This window comes from Psammomys obesus, unplaced genomic scaffold (genome assembly GCF_907164565.1).
Source record: "Psammomys obesus unplaced genomic scaffold, mPsaObe1.curated_primary_1811, whole genome shotgun sequence".
Taxonomy (NCBI): domain Eukaryota; kingdom Metazoa; phylum Chordata; class Mammalia; order Rodentia; family Muridae; genus Psammomys; species Psammomys obesus.
This window is the reverse complement of record NW_026596079.1, coordinates 8402234-8423646: the sequence shown is the minus strand read 5'-3', so window position 1 is coordinate 8423646 and position 21413 is coordinate 8402234. Positions and strand designations below refer to the sequence as shown.

At 43.6% G+C, this 21413-nt stretch overlaps 1 protein-coding gene across 1 annotated transcript in view; it reads right to left on the bottom strand.

Annotated features, from left to right (window-relative positions):
• Zfat (zinc finger and AT-hook domain containing) overlaps positions 1-3082 on the bottom strand; it is a 187953-nt gene extending 184871 nt beyond the window's left edge. Inside the window, exon 1 of the mRNA XM_055626715.1 lies at positions 2899-3082. Within this exon, the coding sequence (XP_055482690.1) occupies positions 2899-2917 (19 nt within the window). The 5' untranslated portion in view covers positions 2918-3082. The remainder of the gene's footprint in view (positions 1-2898) is intronic.
• Positions 3083-21413: the final 18331 nt, after the last annotated feature.

Here is a 21413-nt window from a genome sequence, read left to right as displayed (position 1 = left end):
CTACTTCTATGCCTGTGTGACACCCTCAAGAGGGACAGGACCTTTACAGAGTATGGCAAACATCTGAGCGATAGGGACTATGCTGCTAAAGAATAAGAACAGACCTAAGGGCATGAGAAATGGTGGCCACTCATGAAGGCCCATTGGCAGCAATGGAGCAATGTGGACACCACGATTCTAGCTGTCTAGAGACTTCAAGAGACTGGTGACTGAGAGGTGCCAGCTACCACAAGCTCCCTGTGCTCCTTGGCTCCTGGTTCCTCACTGTATTGTGGGACAGCAGCTCTGTTCACTATCCTCTGAAGCAAGGTCCCCACCTACACGCCCTCTTCTGTCCAGACAGGTTGCAACATAGAGCCACCAGATTCCAGAAGTCAGTGTTTTGTAACCCAGTCGTCACAGAGTTAAAGATGTTAGAATATTATAAACCAGCAGGCAAAGAGACATCTGTATTCCCATGTTCATCGAAAAACTAGGAACAACAGCCCAGGTTAAGAATCTACCTAGGGGCTGGAGAGATGGCTCAGAGGTTAACAGCACTGGCTGCTCTTCCACAGGTCAATTCCCAGGAACTACATGGTGGCTCATGACCATCTATAATGAAATCTGGTATTCTCTTCTGGCCTGTAGGCACATATGCAGGCACTATACTGTATACAAAAATAAAATAAAATAAAAATCTTAAAAAAAAAAAACGAATCAACTTAAAGCTGTACATGCCTTTAATTCAAGCACTGAGGAGGCAGAGACAGTCAGATCTGTCTAAGTTCTAGGCCAGGTGGCATATTAATGTAAAACAGGTGAGTGGCAGGATTGCTTTTGTTCTTTTTAACATTTGAAAGAACCAAATGTTGACAGTTATAGCTGTGCACACTTTCTTCACTCCAAAATTACTTTTTTCCCCTCTTCAAAAAAAGTCATTAAAAAAAAAAATTGATAGTCATGCTGAGCGCAATGCCACCGCTTCTTGGAAAAAAAAAAAAAAGGTAGAGGCACTAGAAGCTGTGGCCCTCAGCAAGTGCAAAAGCTAGGGCCCCTGGCCTCAGCAACCTCAGGAGCTGATCTCTCCAGCAATGCTGATCTCTCCAGTGACTGCCTCTGAGAGGAAAACCTGTCCTTGGAAAGTTTCACATGCCAAAAGCTTAACAGCACAAATAGGTGACAAGGTACAAACATGACTCTAGGCTAAATCCTCAATTAAATTGGCCCATCTTGATACAGAGCTTTTTTCCGAGGCAGCATGCATGAAACATCTATAAAAGAAAATGCAATTAGGAAAATCAGTTTAGTACGCCAAATCCTGACTAGGCCTGACCTGTGCAGCCACTAAATTCTACTCAGGGGCAGCTAAAGCCGAAAAGCTGTATGTAAATTACAAGGTGAGAGGGGAAACGACAGCAGAAACCTTTGCACCAGAAGCAAATGAGATACCATGAAAAAGCGACCAAGACAAACCAGAGTTCTAACTGGGGCAATGACCACCCCAGCTTGTTTACCACCCAAAGCTGCCCTTCCATCCCCTTATCTCTCACTCTGCCTCTCCTAAGTTAACTGACACCAAAACAGAAAATTTCCCAGAAAGTAGCTGCCCATGAGTTGACAGAAGTACATTTTGTTCAAACTAAGACCCTACTTTATTTGTCATGGCTGGAAACAAAAAGATAACTGAAGCACCAACAGACACTCTAATTCTAGATACAGATACAGTGATAGGTTCTGAAGCTAAAGCTGGGCAGGGGAGGTGTGGAAGGGAGGTCCAGGAGCCTGATGTTTCTGTTCCCCATGAACGCAGACTCCAGCAGAAAACCACACAGAGAACCATACCGTAGGGCAGCACCAGCCAGACAGCTCCTTCCCTCTGTCCTTCAATACACAGTAGCCCCTACAATGAGGCTGTCAGAATTCCAGGGGGCAGTGGCAAAAGCCAAGCAAACATACGGTTCACATTCTATCCCAAGCTGGAAGAAGTCTGATTTAAGCCGTGGTTGTTAGAAATCTGGACTCTCAACTTTTCTGTTCTGCAGTAACTGACCACCAATTAAGAGCAACCAGGAGACACTGGCAATGGACCTCAGAAGTGGGGTTCCAATAGTCGAAATTGGTGTCAATCACAAACCAGGGTCACAAGTTCATGGTTAAGTGGGACGGGGGACGCCAGAGGTTAAATGGAAAAGTCCACCCTCAACCTTCCAATAAGTCCAACCAAAGAAGCTGCTCCAGGCTAGACAGTCTGAGGGATGCCCGGAGGTGGCGGCCCTGGAGCCATTTCATTTAAGAGCATGAGGGACAATGCCCTACAGAACTGTGCCAAAGACAGAAGGTAAATTACTACTTGCATGGAGCAGGGTCACCCGTGAGAACGCCAATCTCTTTCATTTACTGCTCCCTCTGAGAGTCGGTAGGAAACTTTCCCCCAAAAGACTGAACTTTCAACACGTCCTGGACAAGAACCCCGGGTTGATAGCTGGGGGGAAATGAAGGAGGGGGGGAATCATCGTCTTTACAGCGGGTTAACTGTGACTAGACAAGAAGCCAACTCAGACCAAGCTCGCCAAGCCAAACAGCTGAAGGCTTCGGGATTCGAACACCTGCCCAACCAGGCATAAGCGGCTCGCCACTGGCGGGCGCACCGTCACCGCCCACTGGCCGGCGAACACTCGCGCGCACAGCGATCCCCGCTGGCTCTCCACTAGTTTCCTCTTTCCAGCCCCCGCCGCGGCAGGATAAAGCCAGCTCCCGAACGTGGGTCGCAGAACGCCACGACGTCCGCGCTCCGCCCGCCCGCGGATCCCTCCGCCGCCCCGAGCCTGCGCGCGGCCTCCCCAGCTCACCACGAGCGGTTTCCCGCGCCGCGCCCCACCCCCCCCCCGTCGCGCCCCAGCCCCCATCCCGGCTCACCTGCCGCCCGCGTCTCCATGGCAACGCCCCTACGGCGGAGGAAAAAAAAGCCTCGGGCCCTTCCTGGCTCCCTCCCGTGCCGAGCGAGAAGGCCGGACACCCTGAGGAAACTTCGCTCTTTATTTTTATTTTTTTAGGGAACGAGCCGGAGAGGTTATGGCGAATCTGCGGCATCCAACATGGCGGATGGAGTCTTCGCCCTCCTCCCCACGGGGGATCCGCGGCGCCTGCGTAGCGACGTCGGCAATAGGGAACCGCCCTCGGCACCCGAGGCACACTGCGCATGTTCGGCGCCAGCGCTGGCGTGTGCGTCTGGTCCCGGCGTTCTGCGCGCTGTTCTGAGCCACACCCGGGAAGGGAAGCGGTGATTCCGGAACGTGGGTGTCAGGAGTGGCGGTGTCCTGAATCCGGCACCGTAGGGGGATGGCTGCGAGGGGCGAGCGGACACGCTGGTGCACCCGTCTGCACACTAACTTCTTCGGGGCTCTGTTCCCTAAGTTGTCCGTCTGTTTGGCTAGGTGTAGTTGGCACAGGTAGGCAGGGCGTGCAGGCTCACGTGAGGACGTGGTTCCTCTCCCGTTCTTTGGAAGGAGCCGGGTTTGCTGCGACCGTGCCTCGCTTATTGTTTCCCTGGAAGCTCAGTGTCCACCTTTCCAGTTTTTTATGTTAGGAGCATAGACTCCCGTGCCCGCAACCCCTGCGCGCACACTGTAGGAAGTGTCTGTCCCAAGTAATTTTAGTAGGATTTATTCTTGCCAACTTCGCAGTCACTTGTCCTGGTCTGTCTTGGTCAGCGCTTCAGCATTGGAAACTGGGAATGAGTTTAAGTTGGCGAATAAACGTGTAAATAATAACAATCATATTTGCGGTAGCACAGTTATCCCTTAAAATAGGACTTATTTTTAAATTGACCATGGTAAAGAAAACTCCACACCTGCAGAAACAAGTCAAAAATAACTTTAAAAGACGTAGAACAGAAATGAGACGCGGAAATTTTCCCGGCGTCTAGGCAACACTGATTTGTTTTTACAGCGCTCCTGAAACGATAGTGTTTCTTGGGAATAACCCTTCCGTGCTGTTGAACTTGAAATGCTCATCAAACAGACCTAGATTTCTGCCTGTACTTTTCACAGGTCAAGGCCTTGTGTCGCTTACTCCTTCCCCACATTCAGGTGCAACTACCCGTTTGCATGGCCTTCTCTGTCATGGACTGAGTTTGCTGAGCAGAGAGAGTTGTAGCAATGGTCCCTGGATCTTTTTGTCTTCCCACCACAGCTTGCATAGTAATGCCACTGAATGGGCTCATTCATTTTGTTTAGCACTTTTTTTTTTTTTCCAACCATTGAGATGCCTTCGGGTAGTGAGCATTAAGATGACTGTTGTAATCTATTCTTTTTTCTGTTCAGTACATGTTCAAAAGCATCTCTTTTATTTCACTGTACAGGTGGGAAAGAGACAGGTACTGAGGGGGGTTGTCACACAGCCAGCCCATGAAATGTGTGGACCCAGCTTTCCATCCTCCTTGTGTTTGCCTTAGCAAGCCCCAATAGGCACAGTGGGAGGAAGAACCATAGTTGCTTCACCTCTAAATCCTGCCTCACAGATGTCTGGGATGTTGGGGAAAACACCAGCATCTTTAATTTGAAAATGAACCGTCCGAACTGCTGCACTGATGTGCTTTCCTTTTAGAACTACAAATATTTACAGTAATTTCTGTCAGGAAATGAGAGTTGTTCTGGTTGCTGACAATGTTGGTTTTGTGCCTGACTGCCTTTCTTAAAGCAGCATTGAAATGTTATTTATTGATTAGCAGGTGGATCCATTACTGCTGAATGTTTTAACCAAAATAAGTTTGGAAATGAAGCAATTTAAAATATATCTCAAACCTCCTCAATTGCTTCAGGAGATTAGATCCAAATTTTAGAAGAAAGCAAGAAGAAACTGACTATAGATGATGGTCTTGGGGTTTTCTGGGTAGCTATGATTTTTCTCTACTATTCATTTCTTAAACCCATTCATCAGACAGAAAAGACTTCCTGGGCATCTGTTCCCAGGAACTGGGCTGGCCCCTCTCAGGAGGAAATTAGTAAAGAAAGGTAGGAAACCCAGTTTTTGGTTTTTGGTGGGTTTTTTTGGTTTTGGGTTTTGTTTGTTTGTGTTGTTTTTTGTTTTGAGTAGAGACACAGTCCACAGCTGGCTCCTTGCCTTCCTGGATGATTTACACTTTTGTGTGTGTGAACCCATGAGTGTGCACATTGAAGCCAGAGGCTGGCTTTAGGTCTCTTTTTCTGTTACTGTTTACCTCATTTAGATAGGGCCTCTTGCCGAACTTGGAGCTCATTGTTTGGCTAGACTGACTGGCCCTAGGATCCTCCTTTCTCTCTCAGCCCTAAGATTACAAAATCACCACAGCTAGGTTGTTTGTTTGTTTGTAGGTGCTGAGGAGGCCGACTCAGGACCTCACGCTTGTGCAGCAAGCACCTTACCCACTGAGCCCTGACTGGCATTTGTAATCTTTACATTTCTAGACTCCTTCAAATAACAGAGAAACATTAGTGTGATTAAATGTAAATCACAGAGAATTTCATAATGAATAGTGCCTTGCTCTAATGATTCCTAGAGGAGATAAGTCCCAGCTTGCTTGCTTGTGGCAGTCCACCTTTCAGGGTAGCTCAGAAAGGAATTTGGTGTCAAATCTATGGATATAAGATGAGATTTAGTTATATGAGAAACATAGCTCACTTGCATAACTAAATATATTTGTGTCAACTTTAAATAAGTATATCAATAGTTGCCAAATGCATTTGTATAAAAACACAGTTTATATACAAAATTTTATAAGGTGCTGATTGAAAGCAGTTCTGAAAAAGGATGCATATGACCTTAACATATGGGTTTGGAGGCACACAACTCTTAAAAGCCAAGGAGAGAAAGAGAGTTTTAATTAACATGCTAAAAGCCTAAATGGAGGTGTTGTCAAAATCTATTAACTTGATGTGTACAAGGCTCGGGGTTAGCTTCCCCACTACCACAGATACAGTCACACCAGAACAGCATGAGCTGTTACTATAGATATGATTGTGACCTTAGGAAGCAGTATGGGCCATAGAGTGCCATTTCCCCATAGATCTCCATATCTCACCCAGTACCAAGACGCTAATATGAGATTTTTCAGTGGCCCATAGTCAGGTCCAGTCAAAGAAGCAGATTCCATTGTTAGCAATATAGGGAAGTCAGGATAGCCTGGAAGTTGCCATCCTCCGAAAACAGGATGCTGTGAAAATTTCTGATCTGGGGAAGACAAAGAAGCCACCTGAGAGAGACTTATGTCCCTCTGTGCTGATCTGCATGCCACAAGCACAACTGCAATTGGTAGTTACAGATCTTTAAGTACAAGATGTTTCTGGAAAGCCATAAGTTCTTGAAAATTGTGTGTGTTCAGGTTCATGTGCGCATGGGTGTGCACTACATGTAAAGGCTGTAGGTCGACATGGAGTGCCTTCTGTCACTCTCCACCTTGTTTTCTGAGACAGGGTTTCTCCAAACATGGAGTTTGCCCACTAAGGTATACTGGCTGGCCAGTAAGTCTCGATGATCCTTTTGTTACCATCTCATTCCACCCCTCAGCAATGAATGCTGTTGAGCCTAACTTTTACATTAGGACTAGGAGATCTAAACCCAGTTGCTCCAGCTTGCATAGCAGTCTCCTTACTCACTGAGCCATGCTTTGCATGTATAATGCCTTAGACTTGATCCCCAGACAGATAGACACACACACACACACACACACACACACACACAAAGTCCTATACACAAAACTTCAGTTGTTATCTCAATTACTAAGCTATTCATAGTTAACAGATAGAAAACATGTTTTAGCAAATAGGTAAGTTTGGTGGGGGTGGGGATTAGTTCTTGAACATCTGTGTATCTCTCTACAAAAATGGTACTGTATGTACATTGAGGAGGGTAGTTATGGTTATTGTTAAGAGGCTTCCAGAAAAACTAGGAACAGTGAAAACCAGTGAAACAGGTTGGAGCCATCAATAACCAAGTGGATAGAGTTAGGAGTTTTGTGTTACAGGTGAATGGGTTAGGAGAATAGCTAAGAGATCAAACAAGTGACCTGGCTAATTTCTTTCTGATGCTGCTAAAGCATATCCTAAACAAAGGCAGAGCATCGTATACCCAAGATGTAATGTGCATAAATGCGGATGATACAGGAGATTTCAGTGTTGTGGTACCTTTCTCAGTCTCTTTGTGCATGTCCTAAGGACCTAAGATCCTGGACACTGACTGTCTGTTATCAAAGATTGACCTTGGACAGTGACTCCACGGTAGTTGCCAAAGAACATTAATGATGCTAACTCTTGTGGGAGTATGCAAAGTAGTCTAAGCAATTAAAAAGAGTGAGAGAACCTCCAGGAATGGAAGGAGTTTGCAAGATTGAGAAAAGCTGTTGGATTTATTTCATCGAAGGTGGGTTTTATTTATTTATCTGGAGGAGGGCCATACAAAGCCAATTATGTGGAGATCAGTAGACCACTTGTAGAAGTTCTGTCCTTCTACCATATGGGTTCTGAGACTCAAAACTTAGGTCATCGACTTTCAGCCACAAGCACCTTTACCAATGAGGCATCACACCAGTGTTGTCTAAGAGTTTTATAGACCAATAGAAAAAATTGGACGAATACTGAGACAATCTTAGAGTGGTTAATTCCAAGCTATAATGGACTAAGTGAATGGAGTGCCCACATGTTCTTTACCTATCCTCCTGGCCCAGCACCGCCTACCAATTAGAAATGGTTGGGGCTCTTCTCTGTCTATCTCCAACTCCATCTTTGACCCTGACAGTCTGCTAGCTGTTGGTCACTAGCTAGTGTTACACCCCTCCAACTCTGCAGCTAGTTATACTGAACTCCCTTTTCTTGCATTTAAGTGGCCAGCTTGTAGCTTTTCCATGGCAGGGAATTAATTCCATCTCAACCCCCAGATGCATGTCCAGTCTTTCTTGGCTACCATATACTTAGCTCTTTGTACATAGGATGGTCGGCAGTCTCTTCTGAAGTGGATACAGACTTGCTAGTAACCAATCTTTATAATTCGGTTTGTTAGGATTAGCTGAACTAGAAACAAAGATTTATGGAAAGACACTGGTGCTTTACATGTGTTCCTCAAGGGTTTGTGGTGGCCTGCCATCATTGGCACGAAGCCCTGTTCTTCATCTTATCTAGCTTGGTTATCTTTTACCTTCAGTGCTCAAATGTCATTTTAAACCGTAATTCCTTTCTCCCCAGCCTTTTCCCACTGCAACATGTGTCAGCAACACAGAGTTGTCAAAGGGGCCCTTTTTTCCTCACTACATACAAAGAGCAACACCTGCCCCAACAGCATTGAGAGAACCTGCTTCTAAATCTTATTGACATAGTGACTGAACTTGATCTGAAATAGAACCAATCAGTAAACACAAGCTTCCATTTAAGTCACACTGGAGCTGTACCTAGTAGCACAGGCTTATAATCTCAGTTACCCAGGAGGCCGAGGCAATAGTATCAAAAGTTTACATCTATCCTCGGCAATGTAACAAAACAATATTTCAAAAGAAAAGGGCAGGGGAATCTGGGACTATCGTTCAGTGGAAGAGCATTAATTTGGCAAGTACAAGGTCCTGGATTCAATCCCCAGTTCAAGAGAGCAGGGGTCAGCTTGAAGAACTGTGTCGTAGGAGTCTATCAGCCAGTGACCCAGAGGCTGTGAATTTAATTCACCTGGGAAGAATATAATCCTCTCTGGAGTCTAATAAGTGCACTTCTGGAAAAGTACAAAAAATGAGTTTTACAGAGATAAAGATATTGGGCAGATTAACAGCAGTGCTGCTCACAAATTTATATATGCACACAGGAAAGACGTGTTCTTAACGTGCCCAAAGTATGTAGGAGCAGTTACTTTTGATTTGGTTGAAATAGGATCTTTTGACTGTAAATGTTTAAGACAGTGTGATTTATACAGTTTAAGTTTCATCTCATCAGTTGCATTTAATTATGGGCATGTGACAATGCTTAAACTTGTTAAATGTGTTTTAGGAATGAGTGGGCCATGGAAAGAAAAGGCGGGCAAGATGGACCTAGAGCCCAGCAACAAGGAAGAAAACAGGCGACCTCCCAGAGCCTGGAGGGATGCCAGGCCCTTAGCAAGGACCCAGCAAACATTTGATGAAGAAAGGATGGGTAAGATTTATTTGGAGTGAAGCCAGTGGATAAAAAAGGAGGGGAAAGCATTCCAATTAGACATTTACTTTGTAGTGTACAGCAGTGTACAGCACTGCTTTAGGTGTCAGAATAGAGAACTAAAGGGGGGAATCTTTATTGTTTGGTATTTAGGCAGGTTGAATGAGCAGTTCAACCCCAATGGAAATAACCATGCAGCTATTGGAAAGATTTCGATGGCCCACTTGGAGATTGGGAATTGCCCAGCCACTTCTCTAAGACACAGTCAGGGTTAAGCACTGTTAACAATTACTGTCAGAGTGAATGGTAAGCTCTTTAAATTCTTATTCCAAGCCCCACTCATGCTCATTCATCTTTATGTAAATAAGGAAAAGTGACAAGAGATGGAGCAATTTGACTACCTGATTGGCACTTGTTTGCCTTTCCTGTGCTGCCATAGCTGCCTTAAGTAAAGGACTGTCAGTCATATGGCCATCTAAGTCTACCCTTAGGCCCCCACCAGTCATCTTGAATCTCCAGGAATCTCTTGAGAAAGCTTCAGGAAGACTGCAGTTGATTGCAGTCTCTCTGAGAATGTGTTCTCAGACAGGGCTGTTGAAATAGTGTGCTGCAGCTTTTACCTGTCTGAGGCTTAATGAACTCCTAATTATCCTGCAGCCATTTCTACCTGGCGAGAGCAGGAACACCTATGCAAAGGACTACCATGACTGGTGCTAGAGGCAAAGACTGTGACAAGCAAGCTGTTCAAGCTCTTTTGAGGAGTCCACTGGGAGACACTCCGATGCCGCCTTCCCTGGTGTTACAATAAAAGCCATAATCTTTCAGGTGGTCATTTTTTTGTACCATTTTTCAGTAGTAGAGCCAAGCTGGTGACCCACTAATTGTAGCAGAGTGATAATAAGACCAACAGCTAGCAGTAGGCAGGCCACATTGCAGACATCCAGTACATTGGCAGCCAAAGAAGCAGCTGAACAGGTTAAGTTGCCAGGGCAAGGAGAAGTGCAGTCAAAGAGGGGAGCAAAATGTAATGAGCCAGAGGAGGGAAATATCAGGCCACAAGTCACCCGGGCAGTACCAGAGAACTGTCAGATTTGCAGAACCAATGGTTTTAACAGCACTGTCCAAGAGCTATAAAACTGGTCAGTGGTAAGAGCTGAGGATTCCTGGCCTCCTGGACCTATACAATAGTTAGAACACTGTCCTAATGTCAGGAGCTGAGGAGTCCTAGCTTCCTAGGCCTACACAAGAGCTCTATTGCTTATGCAACCAGAGATCCTGATGCCAGAAGTCTGAGACACTACAGAGTAATTTTTAGAGCTGCTCATGCCTGTCTACTGTACAAAACACGGAAGGAAAGCAAATTCTGCATGTGAGTTTCTTACCTAGCCTCTCTTTCTATTTCAGTGAAAGAACCACAACCAGTGAGTGGATTCCTGGACTATCCTTTATAACCCCAGGCCAAGTGCCTTCACTCTGTGAAGCTCTGACCTTTTACGCAGTTTAGTGACTCTCACAGCCCTTTTTATGATTTTTACTTCTATCCCAAACCTGTACACATCCCTGTTTTCCTGCTTAACAGGAGGTTTATTTGGGCCAGCAACAGAACCAGCTCTCTGTGACCTCTCCCCAGAGGATCTGAATTTGCATGGTTCAAGAAGTTGTTAGACAACTGCCACTTTAGTGTAAGAAAGAAAACACCATTTTTTCCTGATAACTGAATAACTTTGGTGAGCAAAGTTATTTCATTATGAAAAGGGAGCCAGCTTGTTATTTATCCTTCAGCATTTGTAGAAGACCTACCAGGTATGAAAACCATTCTAAGGATACAGGCCACAGGATTTTTTTTTTCCATTAACCTGTGAGCTCAAGAGAGAATGAAGGCTTGTCTTAGTTAGATTATCTGTTGCTATGACAAAGCACCCTGACCAAAGAGCAGGTTGGGCAGGAAAAGCCTTAAATCTGCCAGATTACAGTCCATCATTAGAGGAAGCCAGGACTCCTCTAAAAAACTCAAGCAGGGCTGAAACCTGGAGGCAGGAACCATGGAGGAATAATGCCTACTGGCTTGCTTCCCATGGCTTGCTCAACCTGATTTCTTGTAGAACCCAGGATCACCAGCCCAAGGATGGTACCACCCATCATGAGCTGGGCCCTCACCATTGATCAGTAATTGAGAAAATGTCTTACACTTGGATCTCATGGGGCATTTCTTTAACTGAGGCTCCTTTCTCTCTGATGACTCTAACTTGTGTCAAGTTACACCCAAAACCAGAGAGTACAACTGACCCTTTGTCAAACTGACCCACAAACACATCACTATAAAGACATGACTTTTCCCTTTCTTACTCATCTTCAAGATAAAGTTTTCTTTCTTTCACCCTTTTTTTTTGCGGGGGGGGGTGGTGTTGGTTGGTTAGTTGTTTGGTTTGGTTTGAGACAGGGTTTCTTTGTGTAATAGTCCCTGGCTGTCCTAGAACTCACTGTGTAGACCAGCTTGACCTCGAACTCCCGGAGATTCACCAGCCTCTGCCTCCCAACTTCTAGGATTAAAAGTGTGCATCACCTTGCCTGGCCAAGATCTCAAATAACATAAATAACTTTAAAAGTCCCACAACCTTTAAAATTCAAACACATTAAAATTTCAGTCCCTTTAAATATTGCATATTTTAAAATATCCAGTCTCTCAAAACATCCAAAAATCTCTTTTAAAAGTTTAAGTTCTTTCAGTGTGGGCTCCTAAAAAATAAAAATTAAACCAAATATCTTTTTAAAGAGGGAAGAACCAGTGCAGTCACAATCTGAAACAAAGAACACCAAAATCTAACAGTATAAATAACTCAATGTCTAATATCTGTGATCCACTCAAAATCTTCTGGGCTCCTCCAAAAGGCTTGGATCATTTCTCCTGCTCTGCCCTCTGTAGTATACACAGCTTATCTTCTAGATTCTGGGTGGCTAGCTCCACTCCACTGCTGTTGATGTTCTTGGTGGTCATCTCATGGTACTGGCATCTCCAAACATGCTGGGGTTTTCTGTTGTAATTGGCTGGCATTTTCACTTTCAAAAGTCTCTCATAGGCTCTTTTCTTGGTGCCAAGCCTCAACTTCTTTGCATGACCCCTTCAGTCCTGGGCCTTCAAGTGCCACTGAGGCTGTACTTTTACCCATGGCATATCCTGGCCTCTCAGAATGCCAAGCCTCAGCTACTCTACATGACCCCTTCATGCTTTCAAAACCAGTATCACCTGGGTGACTCTTACACATTACCAAGTCCAGCTACCAACACTAGGCATAACTCTGGCTGCCTCTGGAACACTAAGTAAATACATCCCAGAAGATATTATCTCAGTGATGCTGGTCTCTTAGAAATCACCTCTAATTTCTTAGTTCCACCTAACCAGCATTAGTTGTTCCAGTAACACAAAGGTTTCACTTTAGTAGCTCTAATATCTTGTTAATTACAGCTGCTTTTTCAACCCCAACTGACCAGAACTATAGAATCTTAAAATAGCAAGCAGCCCTAATAGAGTCTTTCACATTCTTTCTGAAATTTCGCAAGCGAGGCCTCTATCTTCTGCACTGCTCTCAAGTAGTGCTCTTGCAGAACATCCCACTGAAGTCTCAATACTCAGTGGCTTTTCTAGCCCAAGAATCCCAAGTTCTTCCACAATTCTCCCCAAAACTTAGTGAGGTCTGTGACAGCAATACTCTACTACTCTGGTATTAGGGATTCTATTGCTGCAACAAAATACTATGACCAAAAAGCAAATTGGGAGGAAAGCCTTTACTCCATTTACACTTGCAGATCATGGTCCATCACTGAAGGAAGTCAGAACAGGAATTCAAGAAGGGCAGGAACCTGGAGACAGAAGCTGATGCAGAGTCCATGGGTGGCACTGCTTACTGGCTTGTTTAGTCTGCTTTCTTACGGAAACCAGGACTACCAGCCAAGGGATGATACCAGCTACAATGGGCTGGGCCCTCCCTGTTGATTGCTAATGATAAAATGCCTCACAGCTGGATCTCATGGAGGCATTTGCTCAACTGAGGCTCCTTTCTGATGACTCCTAGCTTATGTCAAGTTAACACATAAAACTAGACAGTACAGGCCTATAAAGATGAATGTGGGACAATGCACTATGCAAGGGAGAGAAAAGAAAGATGTGTCTTGAAGAGTCAGGAAGATAGCAGGAGGTTAACTCAAGAGTCCTGGTGGTCCTATAGAGATAACACACACTGGCCCAAGATCCAGGATAAAGAAAACCAGGCTCAGATTAGTTCTGTCATCAAGGGAGGCAGAAACAAGAATCACCCTATTGCACTCAGAAGCTACTTTCCTTGGCCGCCACCATTTAATTGGCTTTTTGGTGTCATCCCCAGAATTTATACTCAACAAATAAAGCCTAATTCAATCTGACTTGCCTTTCTAGAATGGAGTTTAGGACACAGACATGACATCCTCCATGGGAGGATATAGGAGGTGGTAATCATCTACAATTTAAAACACAGTCTCAAGAGTAAAACCAATCATGCAGACTCCCTCATCTTTGATTTCCAGACTAGGACTTCCTCTGGAAACTAGTTAAGGCAGCCACGCTGATATTTGCTTTGTTGCCCATAGCCAACTGATAGATAAGCTTTGAGAAACAGACATAAATGCTACTTGTTAGAATGTAAAATTATTTGGATTCTGATTAGCTAACTGGTCAACCCTCCATGGGTCATGTTTTATCTCCATTTCACCCAAAGAGCACCTTGAATATGCCTCATATCATGTTGCTAAATAGCACAATTCATCGGCTTAGACCTCCAGGAGAAATCAGGTAGCACCTCGAACTAGGCAATCTAAGCAGAAGTTAATAAAGACTGAGCAAAGATGTATTTTAGGGTTTAAGAAAAAAGAAAGGAGCTTTTCCCTCACTCTAGGCCTTCAGGGAAGGAAATATATCCTGGGACACAGAGCCTGAAAAGCAACATGCCACCAGCCCTTACAGTTAGCTAAGGAGACTAAGAAACAAATGCTCAGATATTGCAGTCTTCCCAGATCCCTGGCCTTCTTCCAGAGCCTTCCTTTGAACTGAGGCCAATCTATATACAAATCTTGGCTGCCCTGTATTGCACAGGAAGGATCATGGGCCATGGGGCTGCCCTTTGGGATCAACTATCTTATGCTTCACACAAGCAACAGTTCCAACAAAAGCATATTTCAACCTGGGACAGAAATAGATAGTCAAAGCCTGTCATCAGAAGCACCTACACATTCAGGTTCTATAGGACCTAGCTTTGAGGTAAATGCTGTAACAGCTAAAAGATTGAGGAACCTTTTAGAGAGAAGTGTCCATAGAAATCTCATTCTTTACCAACTGTTTAAAAACGGTTTGGCATAAAAGAAGTGACTGCTTTGTCTTTTCATCATACCATCCAGATGTCCAAATAGACTTAAGGGCTTTAGCTTTGTATTATTTGGCTTTGTTCACATTCCTGCCTGAGAGTCGTGGGATGGCTTTTGGTGTATCTTGATTGGTACAGAATCCTGTGCAAGTTGGCGCAAGTACTCTCTGCCATCATCCACAATACATGAGCTCAGGAGAATAAGTGAGATAACTTTAGTGTGTTCATTGTCTTCAGCTGCCACATCTCCCACCTATCCCTAGAAAGTGATGGCAACTACCCTGCTAATTCTTGGGTAAGGCACCTTGAGAGGCAAGGAGATGCAGCGATCTCAAACAAGTGTGTTAGTCACTTTACTCAGTACTGTTGCATAACACAGAACAAAAGAAACTTAGGAAGGATTTACTTTGGCTCTTGGACTCATCGCATATAGCCAGTCATGGTAGAGAAGGGATGGTGGCAGTTGGTTGCAGGTCTGCAGCAAGTTGTTCTTGCCACATAGTGGAGCAGGAGGCAGAGACAGGGATCTCAGCATAGCTTCCCTCCTTTTTTATTTATTCAGGTTGTCTCTTCAGCTCATAGACTGCTTCCATTCATATTCATAATTGTGGATCTTTCTGGAAATGTCCTCACATTTTGTGTCTCTTGATGAGTCTAAATTCAGTCAAGTTGATAAGATTAGTACGTCTAGTCAAGACAAGAAAAGAAGGAGACTAAGAGGCTGGTAACCTAAGGTACCTCTTATTTATAGGAGCACAGATGCTCACTAATCAGAATGGTATACTGTGGGTCCAAGGTTCACTCCTCGAATTTTAGCATTTAAGGCAAGATGCCTTGTGGGCCCTGGGCCAGTGGCTGGGCTATTAAGGGGCTGTCAGAGTTGCTGGGAACTCATCTTGACATAGTGGTATTTGTCATATTCATTGAAAGAATAAAGCACAGAGAGTGTCGTGTAGAATATAAAAAGAATTTATTAAAGAGTAAAATGTGGCAACCTCAAAAAACAAGTGAAGACAATTGCAAAAGAGACCATTATGGAGGGCACACTCTTAAGAAGTGAGACTGGACAAAGGCCAAAGAGGTCCTTGTGCCAAGTTATATTTTTAAGCAGCCTTTGTACTGTTTCTTGATTTTTTTTTTTTTTTTTGGACTAGACCACTTCCTCAGGAGTGTTTTTCTACACAGGTGATTGATAGGCCCATTTGGATTGACTCCTAGAGAGAGGACAATAGTATGCCTTTGTTTTGCTTTCCAGAAAGCCTCTGGCTAGATAGTGATCTTAGGATCTTTGGGGTGGTTTGTAATGTCATTTCTCCACCCAGGACCAGAGTAGATCCAGAGCTCACTCTTCTAACTGTAGATTTAGTTCCTGATGTCACACGCTATTCATTATGAGGGAGGGGTTCATCCTCACTGACTTTCCTGCTAATATCTGACCAGCTATCGAATACCAGAACATAGGGCAGGGGCTGGGGCAGCCACTGTTATTAAGGGAGAAGGTATGCAAATAAAATCTTGCTGTTGTATTAACCACTGTGCCCATACCAGTGTGTACTCGTTGACTTAAAGCCCTCTTGTCATGATAACTGCTTTGTTCCCAGATAGTTCAGAATTTGTTTTAGGTCTGGGTTTAAGTGCTATGTATCCCAGGCTTCAAGATCCTTATTAGTTCTACCCAGAATATTTTCACACTAGTTGTGGTCTCTGTAAGTGAGATCACTCAACAAGCAAGGGCTAGAGGCCTTCACAAGCACTGTCTGCAGAGGAAAAGAAACCCACTAAGGTACTCAGCTAAGATTCTGCTCTCTCAATAACTCAAGCTCAAAAGCTTTTCTGTATCCTGGTTCATTATCCTACCCAGCTCCCATCAGATATGTGAATGCTTATTAAAATGGAGAAAACATGAAAGAGGACAGGAGCCTACCACAGAGAGCCTCTGAAAGACTGTAACCATCAGGGTATCAAAATAGATGCTGAGGCTCATAGCCAAACTTTGGGCAGAGTGCAGGGAATCTTATAAAAGAAGGGGGAGATAGAAAGACCTGGAGGGGACAGGAGCTCCACAAGGAGAGTAATAGAACAAAAAAAAATCTGGGCACAGGGGTCTTTTCTGAGAATGATACTCCAACCAAGGACCATGCATGGAGATAACCTAGAACCCCTGCACAGATGTAGCCGGTGGCAGCTCAGCGTCCAAGTGGGTTCCTTCGTAAGGGGAACAGGGAATGTCTTTGACATGAACTCAGTGGCTGGCTCTTTGATCACCTCCCTCTGAGGGGGAACAGCCTTACCAGGCCACAGAGGAAGACAATGCAGCCAGTCCTAATGAGACTTAATAGGCCAGGGTCAGATGGAAGGGGAGGAGGTCTTTCCCTATCAGAGGACTTGGAGAGGGGCATGGGAGGAGAAGGAGAGAGGGTGGGATTGGGAGGGAATGAGGGAGGCTACAGCTGGGATACAAAGTGAATAAATTGTAATTAATATAAAAATTAAAATTAAAAAAGGCAATCATGACCTGTATTGCAGAAAACTCTTATTTGTTATGCCATACTCTCATTTTCCTGGCTTATTTTTACCTCATCTTCGATGCCTCTATATAGTGTTCTCCTACTCATAGATTTTTCTGACCTAACCTGGTAGATGAAGGCTAATGGCCTGCATCTTTCCTGAGCATGCATTGCTGAATATCCTAAATACTGGCATCACCTACTTAGGATTTTCTCCCTAGAACTGTAAACTTCCTCAGAGCGTCAGTTCCAGCAGATGACAAAGAAAGGTCTACCAATTACTCTACCAATTTTTTTTCCCACTGATTTTAGATAAACCAAGTGGCTAGTCAGAAGCTAAAGCAAATAGGTAAGCTTGGCCTTCTGATGTGCTAAGAAAACAATATGGCTGCCAGTTTGGTATTTGTTGCTACATCCTATGTGAACAGGAAGGCCCTATTACTAGCTTACCACTGTGAGGCAAGGCCTAGTACTAAGAAGAGCAGAAGCCTAAAACTTAGTAACGTGTGGCTGTTAATTATGCATTTATTTATTCCTTTACTTAATTAATGGAATTCATTCATTCATTCATTCATTCATTCCACTAATACCATCTTTTCCTCTGAGACCCATGGTGTGCCTGGACCAGTCCAGGTACTGAGGACACTGTGAAGAATGAAATAGATAAGGGCCCTTCTCTCAGGGAGTCTGAGATGACATTCACTAAACAAGCATAGAGAAATTCATCTAAAATTGGCATATTGTGGGGGTAAGGGTGGTGTTTCTAGAGTATATGTAGTGGATAAAGGGAAATGATCCTTTGGAATAAATAATTTAGGAAAAGATCTCTCCACGGAGGTGGTATTCATGCTGAAGCCAGAGTGATGAAAAAGAAACAGCTAGGTGGAAATTAGCCCACACAAAGGAAATAGCTGGTGCAAGAGTTCTGAGGCCAAAAAAGCAGCTTCTGTGCTTGAGAATACGAAGAAGGCAAAGGACCTCTGCAAAAGGCAGTTAAGGGCCCAATTGCCTTTTTTATTCCTCTTCTCTGTTTGTCTCTGTGTTATCAGAAGACCTTTGCTCATCTCCTTTTATGGAAATGTCCGCTTTTGGATTTCATAACCCTGAAATATAAAGTGTAAATTTCCAAAAACTGCAAAGAAAACTTTTTAAACAAAAGTTCTTATTGTTATTCAAAAAAAATACATGAACCAACTCTATAGATACAAACTAAACCAACCTAATGATCTCAAAGGTCAGCTGTTTTTTGTTTGTTTGTTTGTTTGTTTGTTTGTCTTTTCTATGAAAAGCCAGATGGTATAGTTTTCCTTTTGCAGACCGTAGGGTACTGTTGCAAGACCTCCACTTTTCCCTATAGAAGCAGCCAAAGGCAAGTTAGGAATGAATGGATTGTGGCTGTGTCCAGTAAAACTTTATATATAAAACCAGATAGCAAGAATTGGCCCCTAGACTGTAGTTTGTCAGTTGATAACCAACTTCTAATGATATGTTTATTATTTTAAAAGAGTTCATTTTTGTTACTTACCATGGGCCAGGAAAACAGACATTTGGGAATATCCCTGTGATCTGGAGTTGATCTGCGCTGAACCAGGCATAGTTGTGATGGAGCCCCTGAATGGAACTTCACAGACTATTTGTGAGACTTTTTAGGTTGCAGTATCATTGTTCTGTTTGTCATTTTGAGTGACAGTCTTGAGATGTAGCCTGCTCTCCCCTGGAACTTACTGTGTAGCCCATCTGGCTTCAAACTTGGAGCATTTTTCTTGCCTCAGCCTACCAAGTGGTCTATGGGCCACCACAGCCAGCACAGTTATTAAATTATAACATGTTTTACTACTGCCAAGCCAAAGCCAATTTTAACTTTTGCAGTGGACTGGTACCGATTTACCATGATACACAGAATCACAACCATGTAGCATGAAAGGGAGAGCAAACCTCAGATGGAAGTGTGTAAAACTTGTATAAGCCAGCAAGTGTAGGTATGGGCATGCAAGCCTTTCCACAAAGTATGCAAGATCCTGCTTTTAACTCCTGTGATGGCCAAACTTGATTGTCAGTTTGATTGGATCAGTAAGCACCTAGGGAGCTGCTGGAGAGGTGGCTCAGCAGTTGAAAGCATGGCTGTTTTTCCAGAGGATCCAACTCTATTCCAAAAATTTGGTAGACTCAATTATCTCTAACTCCAGGTCCAAGGGATCTGGCACCCTCTTCTGGCCTCCATGATCTCTGCACACAGATTGTACACAGACATGTATACAGACAAAACATCCACATAACATATTTTTTTTTAAAGAATGAGCCACCTGGAATCAAAGGATGTGGAGTAATCCAGCTAGTATGGGCACTCTGTGTGTGTTTCCTGGCCACTAAATGGTGACTGCTCTGCTCTACTGTGTTCCATACCATAATTGGTTGAAACCATGGGCCAAAATAAAATCCTCTCCTCCTAAGTTGTTCATTTAGGTTTTTTCCACAAATTGATGACTATACCACTTAGACTAGACAGCAGCTCATGAAAGTTCCCATGAAACAAATGCTCCAGTGATCCACAGTAGGGCTGAGCTCTTCGGGCTGGTATAACAGCAAAGCTCTGCAGTAAGCTACAGGCACAGTGCTGAAAGGGGTAAGGATTTATGCTCACTGACTTTCTGCTTCTACCACAAAGGGCCAGTCAGTCTGCATGAAATAAATGCTCATGCCGAGATTCTCCAATGCCTTCTACAAGAGAAAAATATGAGGCCATGACATATAACTTATAGCAGGATACCTGAAGTTTGCATTCTTGAGCAGTGTGTTCACATGTTGGTATTTTAGTGTTGTGTTAAAAGCACCTGGTATATAAATTATGTATGTATATATACATATATATGTATATAGCAGAATATATAAGGGGAGATGTTTTAAATTATACAAAGTACAGTGTACTCCTCTTCCTTTGTAATTGATCCTTTTTTCCCCAGATACTTATTCTCAAGTTGAAAGAAGTAAAATTTATGACTGTATTTTTATTCAGAAACTTTGTGAGTTTATTATAATTGTTGTATTCCAAAGTCTAACACAATCCTTAACTGTCCTTAGAATTGCACTGCAAGAAAAGCAAATTTCTCTGTCCCACTAAGTAGTTTCATCAGACTAATCCTATATGAAGGGTGATGGTCTGTGACACAGACATGCCCAAACCAAACACAGGAGATCCACTTACCTCATAAAAATCTTCCAAGTGTGAAGATTTTGGACATGGTTTTCATCCCATTGTAGGGCATGTGAAATATTAAAAATAAAATCTTCATGCTTCAAAACTTGTTCATGAGCCAGCAAGATAGTTCAGCAGGGGAAGATGCTTACTTCCAGGGCTGATGATCTGACTTCAATTCCAGGGACCCACATGGTTAAAGGAGGGAGCTGATTCCTGTAAATTGTCCTCTGCCTTCAACATAGAGTGTACACACACACACACATGCATGCATGCACACATACACACACATACATGAATGTACGTGCACATGTATTCACGCATACTACCAATTTGTAATGATAATTTTAAAAACATATTTAGATTGACATGCAGTGTACATTTAACAGTTTTAGTGAAGGAGTTGTGTCAGTCAATTTACAAAGTGAGACAACTTGGAAATGGCCAAGAGAGGAATGTTAATTTATTTAACTGGACATATTCTAAAAGTACCCAGCAAAAGACACAGAAAATTATCTTTGCTGCCAACACTGTCCTTCAACAACTATCCAATTATAATAGTTCCAAGGGGTTTGGCTGAGAGTCAGCTGATCTGGGTCAGGTACAGCCAAGCTTGATCTCTAAAGCATGGTGAATGGGGATTCTGTTTTAGGCTATGCTCAGCTGGGACATTTTAGCTGTGGCAACTTGGCTCCATGTGGCTTCCACTTTATGCTTTTAGACTTGGTTTGTCCTCCTTTTAGGGATGGCAGGCACAAAAGGAAGCAAATTGAAGTTCCCTGTGTCTTTCTAAGTGTCTCCTAATACATTGGCTAAAGCAGGTTAAGTGGCCACCTTAGAATCAAGGGGCTGGGAAATGCATGTGTTCTGCTTTTGGCAAAGAGAAGTTACAAAGTGATGTGATGAATGTACCTATAGGGTAGTGAAAATGTGCCTTGTACCACCTTTACCATCTTCTACTCAGCTGATTGTATCATATTTTCCTATAAAGGCAAGAAAGAACCTTTTTGCACAAGGTTTTAGCAGAAAGAAGAGTCCAGTGAACCACAGGTTTTGTAGTAAGCCAGACTTGAGTCCACATTTTGATCCCCTCTCCCTGGGTCGGCAGTGTGACCTCGGGAGACTTAGACTGGCTCCAGAGTGAATGTCTATTCTTCTGGCATACCTAGCGCTCCTTGCTTCTCCTGATGACAGCAAA